Source organism: Limulus polyphemus, unplaced genomic scaffold (assembly GCF_000517525.1).
Source record: "Limulus polyphemus unplaced genomic scaffold, Limulus_polyphemus-2.1.2 Scaffold2675, whole genome shotgun sequence".
Classification (NCBI taxonomy): domain Eukaryota; kingdom Metazoa; phylum Arthropoda; class Merostomata; order Xiphosura; family Limulidae; genus Limulus; species Limulus polyphemus.
Window position 1 is genome coordinate 134,186 of NW_013668285.1, and position 17,332 is coordinate 151,517.

At 33.6% G+C, this 17,332-nt stretch overlaps 2 protein-coding genes across 3 annotated transcripts in view; both read right to left on the reverse strand.

The window, feature by feature from the left end:
- LOC106467602 (glycine-rich cell wall structural protein-like) overlaps positions 1 to 7,106 on the reverse strand; it is a 46,270-nt gene extending 39,164 nt beyond the window's left edge. Inside the window, exon 1 of the mRNA XM_022395810.1 lies at positions 6,906 to 7,106. Within this exon, the coding sequence (XP_022251518.1) occupies positions 6,906 to 7,106 (201 nt within the window). The remainder of the gene's footprint in view (positions 1 to 6,905) is intronic.
- Positions 7,107 to 13,773: 6,667 nt separating this feature from the next.
- Positions 13,774 to 15,852, reverse strand: LOC111087808 (acanthoscurrin-1-like). 2 transcript variants are annotated; one of them, XM_022395808.1, is made up of 3 exons: positions 15,797 to 15,852; positions 14,596 to 15,002; positions 13,774 to 13,912 (listed from the first exon to the last, which is right to left on the reverse strand). In XM_022395808.1, exons 1-2 carry the CDS (start codon positions 15,809 to 15,811, stop codon positions 14,598 to 14,600), a joined length of 420 nt encoding a protein of 139 aa, XP_022251516.1. In that variant the 5' UTR covers positions 15,812 to 15,852; the 3' UTR covers positions 13,774 to 13,912; positions 14,596 to 14,597. The 2 variants fall into 2 exon arrangements, with proteins under 2 accessions (XP_022251516.1, XP_022251515.1); XM_022395807.1 differs by having other exon boundaries at positions 13,774 to 13,917.
- Between the last annotated feature and the right edge of the window lie 1,480 nt (positions 15,853 to 17,332).

The window sequence follows — 17,332 nt, forward strand, 5'->3', positions numbered from 1 at the left end:
AGTTATATGAGCGTTGCGGCAGGTTCTAATAATCTACTCGCGTCTATTCTCTTTACTTGAGTTATATGAGCGTTGCGGCAGGTTCTAATAATCTACTCGCGTCTATTCTCTTTACTTGAGTTATATGTTCATAAATTCAGAATTACTGAACCTTGTTGAAACTTTCTAAGGACGTTGGTGACTTATTCCGTTAATTTATTATAAGGACAATTATTTAAATTGAAACTTTGATGATCGACTCTACAAGATGTGACTTTCTGTGTTTATTCAACACTATCAAATGGCTGTGATGTATTCGGTTAGTATGCTGTTTGTTATATAGAGAGTTATTTAAATTGAAACTTTGATGATCGACTCCACAAGATGTGACTTTCTGTGTTTATTCAACACTATCAAATGGCTGTGATGTATTCGGTTAGTATGCTGTTTGTTATATAAAGAGTTATTTAAATTGAAACTTTGATGATCGACTCCACAAGATGTGACTTTCTGTTTTAATCGAACATTATTTTATGACCTTGCTTTAAAGCTTAGTGAGGTACCTGTTGCTGAATAGTAAAAACGACTTTTGTGTGTAAAAAGAGACTGTTTGAAAACAAAAGAACTAAAGTAGGCAAATTTTATCGCGACGTCATATCCGGATGGATTTTAACTACGTTTATTGTTGTAAGTTGTGTAGGCCAGTTTATAATGACGTCACATCCTCTGATGGATTACAGCTCTTGATTTTTTAGGCCAGCTTATAATGACGTCACATCTTCTGATAGATTACTGTGTAGGCCAGTTTATCATGACGTCACATCCTCTGATGGATCACAACTATGTTTATTGCTGTAGATTTTGTTTTCTCAGTAATATGACGGAGATTTAGATAAAGACATCAAAGAAAGTTTCAATAACTTGCCATATCTAATTGCAGGTTCACAATTTCAGAATAAAACTGTTGTCTTAGAAACTTAACTTTAAGAATGCCAAATATTTTTGACGAGAATAATAGGGTACTGCTTAACAACGTTTCGTTGGCAGAGCAATATGAGAAACAAAGTGGAGTTAAAGGTTGTAATACGTCTGTTTGTAAGAAATGCTATAATTATTATAGATTTTCTTAAGTTTAAAATACTTGAGTTGCATCCTGTATAGTAGTTCAATACATTAAACATACAGTTCTTCAGCAAAAATAATAATTAATGGCTTGAAACATAAAATTAAATTAAGGAACAAATGTGGTATATATAAAATATCATGTACTTGTGGTTTAAGTTATATTGGACAGACGAGTAGGAACTTAAAATTTAGAGTAAAAGAACATCAAGATCCGGTGGATAAATTAAAAACGGGTGAATCGGCTGTGGCAGAACATGTGGCGAATTCTACACATGTTATTGACTGGGATAATGTAAAAATACTTAAACGTGTAACGGAAAAAAAGATGAACTAAATATAAGACAATCTTTAGAAATTGTTAAAAACAAATTGAATATAAATAAAGATTTAGGCCTAGGAGCCATAGAAATAAATTTTTGTAAATCATTGTTGTAGATGGCGCCACTGTAAAAAACATGATAATTATACACGTACATTAGGAAAAAACATGATAATTATACAAGTACATTAGGTTTATAAACATGATAATTATACACGTACATTAGGTTTATATGAAACTTCATGTGTATTTCGTGGTTTATTCTCCTGAAGATGGTGGAATTATTTCCACCGAAACATGTAGAGTTTTTAAAGTTTTTTTTTTACTTTCTTTAATAAATTTACAAATATATATATATATATATTGTGTAAGTAAAAAAAAACGTTGATGTCTCATTTTATTAATTTTATTTAAAATGTAGAAGATATCTACATCATTTTAATTATTAATTTTCCACTTCAAATTACACACGAATTATCTAAGTAATACTAAAATCGATTATATACACACAACTAGAGTCTGGTTATGAGAACTGATAACAAAACGTGTATCCTGACACAATCTGAGCACCTCTTTTATAAATAAGTCAGAGTGACCTAAGAATAAATGACATTGGAAAATTTCAGAGTTTCTATGAATCGGTGAGGGGGCAACTTTATGGTTCTTCCTTCTTCTTTCTTTTTTTTTTTTGTTACTCCCGAGTTAGTCCAGATTTACCTGGTGACGCCCATCACCTCTCCAAATAGCCGCCTCTAATTTAGAAGTGATAGACTAGAGGGAAGACAGCTAGTCAACACTACCCATCGCCAACTCTTAGGCTGCTCTTTTACCAACGAATAATGGGATTAATCGTCACATTATAACGTCCTCACGCCTGAAAAGGACTAGCATGTTCGGTGACGGGAATTCGAACCCGCGACATCAGGTTACGAGTTGAAGCCTTAACCAGGCCATGTCAGGCCCGCCTCTATTATTTAGTGACAATAAAAGATTTCGAATTATAATCGTAACAAAGTTCCCAACCTACTCTGAAATATTCAAACTACTTGCTTAGTACGTTATCTTGAAAAATCTGTAAAATGTCATCTATTGACAGTCTCCCTAGTGAGAATTTCATGGTCAGACAACCAAGAGATGGAGTTCCGAATTTCGGAGGTGGCGAATCTGGGCGAAACTATAAATTTAACCTGTAGATGTGTTATAAAGAGTGACAGTCATTTCCTTAGCGTGGATAGTGTGGGGTAGGGTGCTGCTGACTAATCAATAGTTCAGAATTAAGGGGGTTGGAAATTAGTGTTAGTGTTCGTGTTTGTTTGTAATTAAGCACAAAGCTTCACAATGGGCTATCTGTGCTCTGCCAACCACGGGTATCGAAACCCAGATTCTAGCGTTGTAAGTCTGTGCCACTGGGGGGGGGGGCAATAGTCTTAGTAGCTTTGGCGTAAATTTAAATACTAATTATTAATAACTAACTTGCACAACACTCACACATACACACACTTTATTATTTTAACTTTATTAAAATTACATCCATTAACCCTAAAGACGAGAAAATTGACCACGTTAATAGGATAAAATTGTGAACTAGATTAATGGAATAAATGATCACTTTACTCTATATGTTTTATCCGAAGCTGTCAAATAAACCAAAGAATTAATGAACAATTTGAGAAGAAAAAAAACACACTTTTTTACAGCAGTACTCCTGTAAAATTATCTTAAATCGTAAAATATACTAATGATATGCATTAGTCTAATCTAGTAACTAACAACCAGTGCTGGGCGTGGCCTAGTTGCTACTGTACTAGGCTGTTAATACGCAAATGAATGGTTCGTGACCTGATGCCAAAAAAATAAAAATAAAAAACGCGTTCCGCACTAGCCGTAGTGCACTGTAAGAGTTATTGTCGAAACTCACTATTTGGTCGGACACGAGAATACAAAGAGTTACCGGTTGACACTTGTTTCTCTGTAGTCTGTCAGTGTTCAGAGGTAGAGACGACTATGGTTTTGTTTCTGTTTTGGCACTCTTGAAAGTCTCATTCTTAGTTTAAAGAGGTTGGATGAAAGAAATATTCTGTTTTTAAATATACTAAGGCTCGTGATTTTATTGGTGATTCGAAAATCCTACAAAAAAATTTTTGAGGTTTTCTGAATTGAGCATGTATTTGAGTTTTGAAAAATATGCATTAAAGGAGTTATTTAACTTGTTCATATTTCTATCAAAAGTCAATTCAAATATGTGTGAAAAAATTACAACAAATGTCTGAATAAAATCACCTTGTTATAAACCTGTCCTCACATACATTTTCCGTCAAGTGCTATGCTTATGGTTTGTGTTTTGTCCTATCATATTGCTATAACCCTGTCCTCACATACATTTTCCGTCAAGTGTTATGCTTATGGTCTGTGTCTTGTCCTATCATATTTTTATAAACCTGTCCTCACATACATTTTCCGTCAAGTGTTATGATCATGGTTTGTTTTGTCCTATCATATTTATATAAACCTGTCCTCACATACATTTTCCGTCAAGTGTTATGCTTATGGTTTGTGTTTTGTCCTATCATATTTTTATAAACCTGCCTCACATACATTTTCCGTCAAGTGTTATGCTTATGGTTTGTGTTTTGTCCTATCATATTTTTATAAACCTGTCCTCACATACATTTTCCGTCAAGTGTTATGCTTATGGTTTGTGTTTTGTCCTATGATATTTTTATAAACCTGTCCTCACATACATTTTCCGTCAAGTGTTATGATTATGTTTGTCTTTACAAACATTTATCGTGAAGTATTATGATTATGATTTAAATTTTGTCCTGTAGAAGATGTTATGCAGTAATTTATTTTTTGTTTCGGATACTTACGCTAACCACCCTTAATTATGAAGTTATAGATTAAAGAAACGACATCTAGTCAACGGCACCAACCTTCAAGTATGAACATGATGTATGAGACATATTTATGTCACTCTTCTTATGCCGATGATGATTCTGTTTCAATGTGAAGACGCACAGCAATATAATATTACATGTGAATACCCGTGTAAGTCTAAACAATGAATGATTTGAAAACTTACGACAGAAGTGTTTGATTTGATTTAGTTTGCAATTGACATTTGTCTATATATTTGATATGTAAATAAACTTTTCTATTCTATATAATCTTTAAGTGGTGTTATGAATACCTAAATGTTTGATGAACAAGATTTAAAATCTTTAAGCAGACGGTATCATTTAAACTGTGTGATCAACTTACTAGACAAAACCAATGAACATTGTAATAAACTTACTGGACAAAACCAATGAACAATGTGATAAACTTACTAGACAAAACCAATGAACATTGTAATAAACTTACTAGACAAAACCAATGAACATTGTGATAAACTTACTAGACAAAACCAACGAACATTGTGATAAACTTACTAGACAAAACCAACGAACATTGTGATAAACTTACTAGACAAAACCAATGAACAATGTGATAAACTTACTAGACAAAACCAATGAACATTGTAATAAACTTACTAGACAAAACCAATGAACATTGTGATAAACTTACTAGACAAAACCAATGAACATTGTAATAAACTTACTAGACAAAACCAACGAACATTATGATAAACTTACTAGTCAAAACCAATAAACACGTGTGATAAAGTTACCAGACAAAACCAAAGAACATGTGTGATGAACTTACTAGTCAAAACCAAAGAGCATGTGTGATGAACTTACTAGTCAAAACCAACGAACATGTGTGATGAACTTACTAGTCAAAACCAACGAACACGTGTGATGAACTTACTAGTCAAAACCAACGAACATATGTGATGAACTTACTAGACAAAACCAACGAACATATGTGATGAACTTACTAGACAAAACCAACGAACATGTGTGATGAACTTACTAGACAAAACCAAAGAACACGTGTGATGAACTTACTAGTCAAAACCAACGAACATATGTGACGAACTTACTAGTCAAAACCAACGAACATATGTGATGAACTTACTAGACAAAACCAACGAACATATGTGATGAACTTACTAGACAAAACCAACGAACATGTGTGATGAACTTACTAGACAAAACCAACGAACATGTGTGATGAACTTACTAGACAAAACCAACGAACATATGTGATGAACTTACTAGACAAGACCAACGAACATATGTGATGAACTTACAAGACAAAATAACAAACTTACTTTCAGAACTTTGTAATGTGATATAAACAGCGTTTAATTTAAAATTGGAACGAAAGCAGCAAAAAATCAACATAAGAAAGTTTATTATAAAATATTTTACATCAAGATTATTATTAAACTGCATAATAAAATACATACTCTTACCGAAACGTTAAAAATACCGAAACGTTAAAAATCAAGTAAGTAGTAATGGATAACTTTATTTATTAAAGGTTTCATTCGATTATAAGATAGTCTACTTTAACTTAGAGCAAGGTTAGTGTATTGAAGCACCTTTCTGAGTGGCCGTTTGTTCGATATGAAAATAAACTCCATAAACACATTCGCGTATTTCACATTAAAATTATTACTTTTAATTAAATTATCGATTTTACAATATTGAATAATAATATTTGTTTCAGTTTCATTAACGTGAAGTACTGTAGATCTAGTGAAGAAATGGTAGCTAATTGTACTATTGTACATGAACTTTGTTAATGAAGATGATACACGAACAGCTGAAGATGAACATATTTATTCAGGATGTACACACGTAAGAAAATAAGTTCGTTGTAATGATTTTTTTCAGAAAATTGTTGAAAATAAGATAATCTAAATATTTACGTCCCAGATTTTGGAAATGAAGAAATCCAAGAAAAGGAAACATAATATTTATGAATACAGAAACTTAATTGTGTCATATACAAGGACTCGGAAACTGAAGCTTGACGAAATTGTCAATGGAAAATCAAAGAGTTGGTTTCTATCCTGAAAAAATAAATACAGGATATTGAGATGACTCGTAAAAAAAATATATATATGTAAAGGGAATATACGAATTAAGTTAAAATATTAATTTTTAATCTCGAATAAGGTATTTTATTTGTTACTAAGTATATACATTTTATATTCCTAGAGGCACAGTACAACGAAAACAAAAACCAAGCACGTGTTAGTTATTAAAACGCTAAAGGTGTTCTAGTTACAATTTTTTTAAATATTTTTGGTAGACAAGACTGAAAAACATACTTAAGTTTATTAAAATATTTTTGGTAGACAAGACTGAAAAACATACTTAAGTTTATTAAAATATTTTTCGTTCTTAAGACACACCACAAACCCGATGATTATTAAGTGCTGCTCTTAAAATGGATTTCTTTGTAAAACGTTCAACATTTTAATTATCATTAGGTTCTTTAAAGAAAAATCGATAACTTTAGCAACTAGTTACAAGAAAAACCAAATAGACTGACCTTTAACCCCACCACCACCCATACTTTCCTTTACCGATGCCGTAACTGCTTGTGCTGAAACCACCACCAAGACTGATGCCACCAGTGTTGTAACTACTTCCATATAATCCTCCCAGACCTCCACTTCCAAATAATCCTCCCAGACCTCCACTTCCATATAATCCTCCCAGACCTCCACTTCCATATAATCCTCCCAGACCTCCACTTCCATAGCCTCCTCCTCCACTGATTCCATATACTCTCACTGGAATGGCAAGAATATGGACTATACCACCACCCCTCCGGAAATTCCACCAAATCCGCCAAGTCCAGCTCCTCCAAATCCACTCTTATAACCTCCAATGCTTCCACCATAACCAGTGGCCTCAGCCTGAAGGTCTTCATTTTCAGCGTTATTTTTCTCCTCTGCTTGCACAACCAGGATCAAAAGAGTGAAGCAGGCAACTGAAAGCAGCTTTAAAAATGAAGAATCGGTAAAACAAGAAAGATATAGATAACCGTACTTGTAATTTTTCCCTGAAAAAAATATAAATTATGACCAATGTGGATTAGAAAGGTTTTAATTTCAAGTAAGTGTTAAAACATGAATATGTAAGTGCCAGAAATTGTCTGTATACAATTTTCTCCAACATATGAAGGTAATAAACTATATTTGTATGTTTTTTTCAGTTTTTTACACTATTGTTCTTTTCATGAAACTCTTGAATAAACCATTGCATCTCTCAGTCTGGAATAAGACACTATATCTGTCAGTTTGGCATAAGACACTATATCTGCCAGTTTGGCATAAGACACTATATCTGTCATTCTGGAATAAGACACCATATCTGTCAGTTTGGAATAAGACACTATATCTTCCAGTTTGGCATAAGACAGTATATCTGTCATTCTGGAATAAGACACTATATATCTGCCCCAGAATGATAGATATAGTGTCTTATTCCAAACTAACAGATATAGTGTCTTATTCCAGAATGACAGATATATTGTCTCATGCCAAACTCAGTTTGGCATAAGACACTATATCTGTCATTCTAGAATAAGACACTATATCTGTCAGTTTGGAATAAGACACTATATCTGCCAGTTTGGCATAAGACATTATATCTGTCAGTTTGGAATAAGACACTATATCTGCTAGTTTGGCATGAGACAATATATCTGTCATTCTGGAATAAGACACTATATCTGTCAGTTTGGAATAAGACACTATATCTGTCAGTTTGGAATAAGACACTATATCTGTCAGTTTGGCATAAGACACTATATCTGTCATTCTGGAATAAGACTATATATCTGTCAGTTTGGCATAAGACACTATCTTTAAGCTGGAATAAGACACTATATATCTGTCAGTTTGGCATAAGACACTATCTTTAAGCTGGAATAAGACACTATATATCTCAGTTTGGAGTCTGTGTCTTTCAGTCTGGAGTCTGTATCTCTCATACCTTTCAGTCTGGAGTAAGGCACTATATTTCTCAGCCTGGAGTTTGTGTCTCTCCGTCTGGAGTCTGTACCTCTCAGTATGGAGTATGTGTCTCTCAGTCTGGAGTAAGACACTATAACTCAGTTTGGAGTCTGTGTTATTCAGTCTGGAGTCTGTATTTCTCAGTCTGGAGTAAGACATTGTGTCTTAAATAAGACGCTGTATCTCATAGTCTTGAATAAAACAATACATCTCACAATCTGGAAGAACACTGAAATCTGGCATAATCAACAATTTTCAAGATTTAAGAAAGTTTACCGTTAAGCCTAATCTTTAACATATACTAGCTGGTCTCTCCCAGTCTGTTTTCCTCTGTCTTTCCGTATAGACACTCTAGTTTAGACACTAAGAGAGTAAAATTATTGTAGAATGAGAAAAATCCCTTATAATATATTTATCTTACTTTTTGGGCTGTCATTTTTGCTCCTTACCAAACGGGATTTGTCGGGGATGTTGGATATCGTCGTCCTAGCACTCGTATTTATAGTCCAGAACCCATAAGAGGGTTGTAGAATGCAAATTTACCTATGTACATTTTGATGAATATAAATTTCACGTGAAAGTCACGTGTGAAACGAGAAAAACTGTTGTTTCCTGAAGAACCATTGTTTCGTTAAACGACCACACCCTTAACGTGTTTTATCATAAAGCCTGTATTAACTGCAAGATCAAGACATTTATTTGGGCTTGATTTTTTTCCTTCTGAAATTCAGTGAAAATAAAAAGGTAATCCGATTACATACGATGAAAGGGAAAAAATATATATATCGGTAAAATGCCTCCTCGAGGCTAAAATGACCAACTTTCTTGCAAATTGGTTTATGTTGAAAATGGGAGTATCTTTCTTTTCAGCATACAACCAGGAAATGTTTCTAAAGTGGGTTTTGAGTTTGAAAGGATAAAAAAATAGTCGTTTTCGAAACGACGTGAAAGATAAGCATAATAAAGAAGAGGTGTAAAAGTAGGCTTTGATTCAATGTAAACCAGCTGATTAAGGTGTAAAAGTAGGGTTTGAATCAATGTAAACCAGCTGATTAAGGTGTAAAACTAGGGTTTTAATCAATGACATTGAATCAAACCCTACTTTTACACCTTAATCAGCTGGTTTACATTGAATCAAACCCTACTTTTACACCTTAATCAACTGGTTTATATTGATTCAAACCCTAGTTTTACACCTTAATCAACCGGTTTACATTGATTCAAACCCTACTTTTACACCTTAATCAACTGGTTCACATTGATTCAAACCCTACTTTTACACCTTAATCAACTGGTTTAAAGCAAATTGACTAATGTGTAAAAGTAGGGTTTGTAAACCAGTTGATTAAGGTATGTTAATAAAACCAGGAAATGTCTGTCGTTTCAATGTTTTTAATATAATTTAATGGCTGTGTTTTTCTTTAACCTTTCTTCTCAGATTACAGTCAAGAAAGTGATAATTTGTTTGTTTGTTTGTTTTGTTCTAGCGCAAAACTACACAATGGTCTATCTGCGCCTTTTCCATCAGGGGGAATCGAACACCCAGATTTTGGCGTTGTAAGTCCGTAAACTTACCGCTGATTCACTGAGGGGAGGGAAGGTTGCAGAAAATAATGGAATGAAAATCAAATAATGCCATTAAATGTTAAAACTTCAAGTTATGATGAAGACGTGAAACCCAATTTCGCGGGAAGCATTACAGTATAATGTGGAACGGTGGTAATAACTTTATAACGATAACTGCTCCCTCTGTTGATTTTCTAGTGTGGCTGTGGAAATTGACAAGCTACATCTACCATTAAAGAACTTTCAAGTAATCTAGAAAAAAAAAAAACTTTGGGAAATACAATCGCTATAACGATGAATTATATGTTATTATTAGGCCATTGTTACCATATAGCCCCCCAAAGGAACATCGGAAAGTCTGCGGACTTATAACGCAAAAAAACGGGTTTTGATACCCGTGTTGGGCACAAAAAAGGTAGCCCATTGTGTAACTTCGTGCTTAACTACAAACATAGACCAAAATTGGAACCATAACGTATTACCTGGAGATTCCTAATAACTCTGACACGTTTCATGTATCTTATACCACGTGAAACGGTTAGATTCCTAATACTTCTGACACGTTTCATCTATCTTATACCACGTGAAACGGTTAGATTCCTAATACTTCTGACACGTTTCATCTATCTTATACCACGTGAAACGGTTAAATTCCTAATAACTCTGACACGTTCCAAGTATCGTCTACCACGTGAAACAGTTAGATTCCTAATAACTCTGACACGTTTCATGTATCTTATACCACGTGAAACGGTTAGATTCCTAATAACTCTGACACGTTTCATGTATCTTATACCACGTGAAACAGTTAGATTCCTAATAACTCTGACACGTTTCATATATCTTGTACCACGTGAAACAGTTAGATTCCTAATAACTGACACGTTTCATGTATCTTAGAACATGTGAAACGGTTAGACCCCTAATAACTCTGACACGTTTCATGTATCTTATACCACGTGAAACGGTTAGATCCCTAATAACTCTGACACGTTTCATGTATCTTAGACCACGTGAAACGGTTAGATTCCTAATAACTCTCACACGTTTCATGTATCTTATACCACGTGAAACGGTTAGATTTCTAATAACTCTGACACGTTTCATGTATCTTATACCACGTGAAACGGTTAGATTTCTAATAACTCTGACACGTTTCATGTATCTTATACCACGTGAAATGGTTAGATTCCTAATAACTGACACGTTTCATGTATCTTATACCACGTGAAACGGTTAGATTCCTAATAACTCTCACACGTTTCATGTATCTTATACCACGTGAAACGGTTAGATTCCTAATAACTCTGACACGTTTCATGTATCTTATACCACGTGAAACAGTTAGATTCCTAATAACTCTGACACGTTTCATGTATCTTATACCACGTGAAACAGTTAGATTCCTAATAACTCTGACACGTTTCATGTATCTTATACCACGTGAAACAGTTAGATTCCTAATAACTCTGACACGTTTCATGTATCTTATACCACGTGAAACAGTTAGATTAGAAAGTAAACGTAACTTTACATTAATGAAACCAACCCTAATGCAGAAAATCAAATCCCAAGAATAATGAAATATACGTTTATTAAACTTCTTTAAATGATTGGATGGGTTATCAACGATGTTTTTGGCCATAATCCCACTACAATTTTTTTATAACATTTGTAATTGTCTTAATTAACCTATTTCAAAAATGCATTGCCTCCTAGGAACTAATCACTCGATTAAGTTTTTTTTTTTTTGGGGGGGGGGTAATAGTCATGTAAAGCATCAATCACTCAATCATGAACAGACCATTTTTGTGAAATAGTTTCCCTAATTAAGCCTAAATCTATCTGGAATCTCCAAAACATTGAATTGTTTTCATTAGTTAAGCAGGAATCGTATCGAAAGAGACGAAAAGAGAAAGCAACTATTCTTAAAGACGATTTTAGGTAACTGGTAATGTCGTATTTCCTTGCAAACAATACTGGTAATGTTGTATTTCCTTGCAAACAATACCGGTAATGTCGTATTTCCTTGCAAACAATACAAATAAACCATAACTTTTATATTCAATGAACTTAACTAATTTTCAATAGAAATGTTGAGCTCCATTATATAATGGTCGATTTTAGTGAAAATAATAAATCGTTACAGAGAATGAAGACTGATGTAGGCTTAACAGGTGGAAATAATTCAACTTTAAATGAAGATTGATGTAGGCTTAACTGGTGAAAAAATTATACGTTACGAAAAATGAAAATTGATTTAGGCCTAGCTGGGGAAAATAAGTCAACGTTACGTAGATTGACAAGTTTTATTATTTTGTAGACATCTCAAGTTTTTCAAATTATATTTCACTAGGAGTTTATGCAAAATAGAAACATTACCCCTAAAATGTTTTTAAATGAGGTATGACTTTAGTTTTAAATTTTTAACACCGTACATGCTTAGCAAGGGATGGAGTCTATGGTTTATTGTGAGCGTTTTATATATTTTTTTTTTTTTGCGTTGCACTAGTTAGTTTAATATGTTATCATACAGAGCCAAAGTTTTATGCTTGACTGAATACCTCGGAGTCTCTGCTACCACAACATGTATTGTTGTGTTATTCTTGATAAAAATGAATAAAAAACATATAACACGAGCGCTTTCGAAAGGTGGATCTTTCTTCTTCAGTTTGCGCTCGGATTATAGGGTTTTTATTCATTTCTATCAAGACTTCTTGAACCTACGTGTTTTTTTAACATCATTGTTATGTTATTCAACAGTGTTGGTGTTAATGTGATGGTAACAATTAATGAGTTTTCATAACATCTCACTCACTCATTTGGTGACATAATGTTTTCTTAAGGTATGATCTACAAACAAAAACATCTGCAACGTAAGTTAATCAACGTTTCTGAGAAAGTAACAATGAAACAAAGTAACAATGAAACACAGTAACAATAAAACAAAGTAACAATGAAACATACATGACATTTAAAAACGACAATTTCGTCTAGTATTTTTGTAATAAGCGTGTGACGTATTTAACCGATTCTAGGGGCTGAATATTAATTAAAGCTATAAAGTGTAACGAATAACAATAAATATATATAAGTTATAAGTATATTCGATCTCACGTGCATACACGCTATCTACATTCAGTATCTAAATGATTAAAGAAACTTAAGAGATCGAAAGAACTATTTTTTCTTTCCGTTGTTAAGCGCGAAGCTACATAACTGGTTCTCTATTAGAAGTTCTCAGGCTTATGCTCTAGGGAACTTATGAAAAACGGGGCCTCTTGAGAATAAGAAACCATACGTGTCTGAAGTAACTCATTTCAAAGGTTGGAAGAGACTTGTAAGGTTAGTATGCTTTGGTCTCACTTGAAAGTATGGTGTCATGGTGATTCTGATTCATCACACTAGGGGTAAAATAGTTTTAAATAAACATTTACTTGAAACGCATTGAAACAAGTAACATAAAAAATCCTCGTTACTTGTGAATTTTATTTCTTCATATATCCAGTGTATGTAAGTCGTGTATACGTTTAGTTTTATGGACATTTGTCTTACATATAACTTCAGATAACTTTTTTGTATTATGCCCTCACTTCACAGGGTTGTTACTTTTTAACACTACACAGGAATGTTTTGAAAAGCTTTTCCACGAGGCGTTAGTCATATTGTTTAAGAGGTAAGTGTATATATATATATTGTTCTATCAAACGACAGATGTGAGCGTTTTTGTTTTTCTAATTTTTAGATCTTCAACAAGCATTGTTCGAAGATTAAAAAAAAGCTCTAGCATGTTTCCTGTATTCGTTACAGACTGTTGAAACGATACTAGAAACCACACATAAAGTAAACTGAGACATAAGCCATGTTTATTTGTTTCGTTTTTTTTTACAAAAATTTCATATACAGCAGTCTAGAAAATATCATAATCTTGAAAAGTAATATTTATATTCAGGATTCTGAGAAGGCGTAGAAGTTCCATCTCATCTGTGTTGAGAAAATGGTACCTGTCCTGCAAAAGACATACACTTATAGTAGTAATAATAATGGTACTTGTCCTGCAAAATACACATACTTATAGTAGTAATAATAAAAATGGTACCTATCTTGCAAAATATATATACTTATAGTAATAATAATAATGGTACCTGTGCTGCAAAATACATATACTTATAGTAGTAATAATAATAATAATGGTACCTGTCCTGCAAAATATATATACTTATAGTAGTAATAATAATAATAATGGTACCTGTCCTGCAAAATATATATACTTATAGTAGTAACAATAAAAATGGTACCTATCTTGCAAAATATATATATACTTATAGTAGTAATAAAAATGGTACCTATCTTGCAAAATATATATACTTATAGTAGTAATAATAATGGTACCTCTCCTGCAAAAGACATATACTTATAGTAGTAATAATAATAATAATAATAACGTCAACTACGTAAAACATTAGCATGCAAACATAATAATCTTATTCACTTATCATTAAGTGGAATTAGTTATGTACATAAACCAAATGTATCAAAGTTTTGAGTTTGAAGGCTTGTACTACTTATCTTATATTTAATTTGTGTTTATAATTTGTTCAAAACTTTCAAATACTAATATCACTGGGAGTAAACCAATGGAACTCTGTAACCTGAGAAAAATACCACTGGACTTATTGGAACAAACCTTTAATCCCACCACCAACCATATCCTCCTCTGCCATATCTTCTGCCTCCAAGTCCCACTCCAATACCACCACCATATCCGCCGCCGCCGCCATATCCGCCGCCACCATATCCGCCGCCACCATATCCACCGCCACCATATCCGACACTTATTGGAATAGCAAGAAGTTGGACTCCTCCGCCACCGCCACCAAAACCTCCATAACCACCAAAACCTCCGCCTCCTCCACCAAAACCTCCATAACCACCTAAACCTCCTCCACCAAAACCTCCATAACCACCTAAACCTCCACCTCCTCCATAGCCTCCTCCACCGTAATGGCCAGTTGCTTCAGCCTTCAGATCTTCAGCTTCATCCTCGGCTCGCACAGCCAGGCCCAACACAGTAAAGCAAACAGCTAAGAGCAGCTTTAACAATAAAGTAAGAATAAAACTTAGATCACACAGCATTTCAGTCAAAGTAAAAATAAAACTTAGATCACACAGCATTTCATTCAAAGTAAAAATAAAACTTAGATCACTTAGCATTTCAGTCAAAGAAAAAAATAATACTTAAATCACATAGCATTTCAGTTCAAGTAAAAATAAAACTTAAATCACATGGATTTTCAATAAAAGTAAAAATAATACTTAGATCACATAGCAATTCATTCAAAGTAAAAATGAAACTTAGATCACACAGTATTTCAGTTAAGTAAGAAATTATAATATGAAAACAAAAACTTAAGTATTATTCAGTTCCGTCCCTAAACACCATGCTAGTTTGAAAATAAAGCAGAGAATTCAATTAGTTTTAATGTACCAAAAGTGCCTTGCGAAGGATATCCGTGTAAACAAATAAACAAGATTAAGGTTTAGTAACTAAAATATTTTAATCTTTTAGTAATTGGATCATTGCTGTATACAACAGAGTAACTTTTAGATTTTAAATATTTCAAAGGTATTTCATAGCTTAGAAGGTATCGACAGTTAGTTACACTGGTCAGTGGTATATATGGTAAAACTCAGTGATTATTGTGAACTTCCATTGCGTTTACACGAACTTAGCGATTTAAATTCGAGTTAAGATAATGTTTTTTTCCCCATCTGGTGCGTTATTCAAATAATATTAAGCGCTAAAAATTTAACTGCTCTAGTTTATTAAAATAATCGTCTTATAATAATTTGAGTTGAAAAGCTAATAGAAACAGAGATATTCTCACCTTCCTCTGCACCATCTTTAACGTTTAGCTTAAGAATCTTTTGCCAAGTTGAATATCGTCTTGCCGACACTCATATTTATACTCAGACGAGGGCGGTGATGCGTGAATAGGAATCATTTCGCGTATAAAGCTCAGCCATTCACGATGCACAACGATGTTCACGTGATACAAGAGACTAGCCAATTAATTTTTGTTTCAAACCCACGCCCTTAAAGCAATTCTACGTATGCTAATTTGGCACGGGGCTGAAATCATTTTCAATTCTTTGTCAGCCAATGACTAAGCGATACAAAAGTAACAAAAAGAACTTACGTCTATACACTGACGTTTTCTTATTTGGGAACACGCGCAATCAAATTTCACCTCGCGTAAACAATAACCTGTATTTGAAATAGATCTTGATTTCAATAGAAGCTAACGTTTTTACACAAGACAATCTAATTAATGCTTCTGTGTGCTCGGTACAAGCCATGTTATTAAACTAGCTCTTTCCACAAGAAAAATTCCAAATCATGATTTAGGGATTGGAGAATAGCTGTACTAAGAAGTTACTCGAATGATGATATTTACATTTTCGAAAACTTGTAGATCATTTTTCTGGCGTTCAACAAGAAATTATATCGTGATACTTTTTTTTTCTCTCTCTCTCTAGAATAACAGAAATAAATTCGAAGTAGGTCATTAAACTACCGATGCGCGTCTAAAAATAGAAAGGAATGAAAAATATGTTGTCATTTACGCTTCTTACGGATAAAACCAGTGATTTTCTTGAAAAGCGCGACCACTTTACTGACGCTTCCCACATGCGAAGCATAAAAACGCTACACGAGAAGCCACGTCGCTGTTTTAATATTCAGGATGACCACCGAGCGATAAGAATGAGAAAGGGTACCGATAAAAATCACTCGTGACAATTTAGGTTTCTACGTAGGGTGTAATACATTGTGTGAAGAGCAAGTAAAGAGCAGAGAAAGATTAGGATTTCTAGGAGAGTTCACTGTAGAGCAAAGCGAAAACAATAACGACTTTACTGAGAAAGACACATAAATAGCAGAAACTAGATAATAAGCTAATATCTGTAAATAGAACCAACAAATCTGATAGTAAGGTAAAGAATGTCTCAGATCTGAGACAAAGACGCCATCAACGTACAAAAAAAAAAGAAAACGGAAGAAGCAGCAAAAATCTCTGTACGAACCCTAACTTTCCAGCAACACTGAATTCGATAACCTCACAAAAGCCACTGAGTCAACAGCAAGTTTCCATCTTGAACGCAAAAATCCTGAGTTTCATTCCCCGTGGTGGACAGGACGCAGATGGCGTTGCGCTGAAATAAACAAATACAAAACCAAGACTTCTGTCTATCTATATCAGGAAACTAAATTAATTGATGAATTTTGGTCATTCAAAATTACTTCATAAAGAAACATAACGGTTTTATTAGGGCATTACTTTGTTAGCTGTCGAATTTTTGGAAGCCGATATTAGATACAGAGAAATCTTTTAAAATGTTTATAATTGTAGTAGTACAGGTTC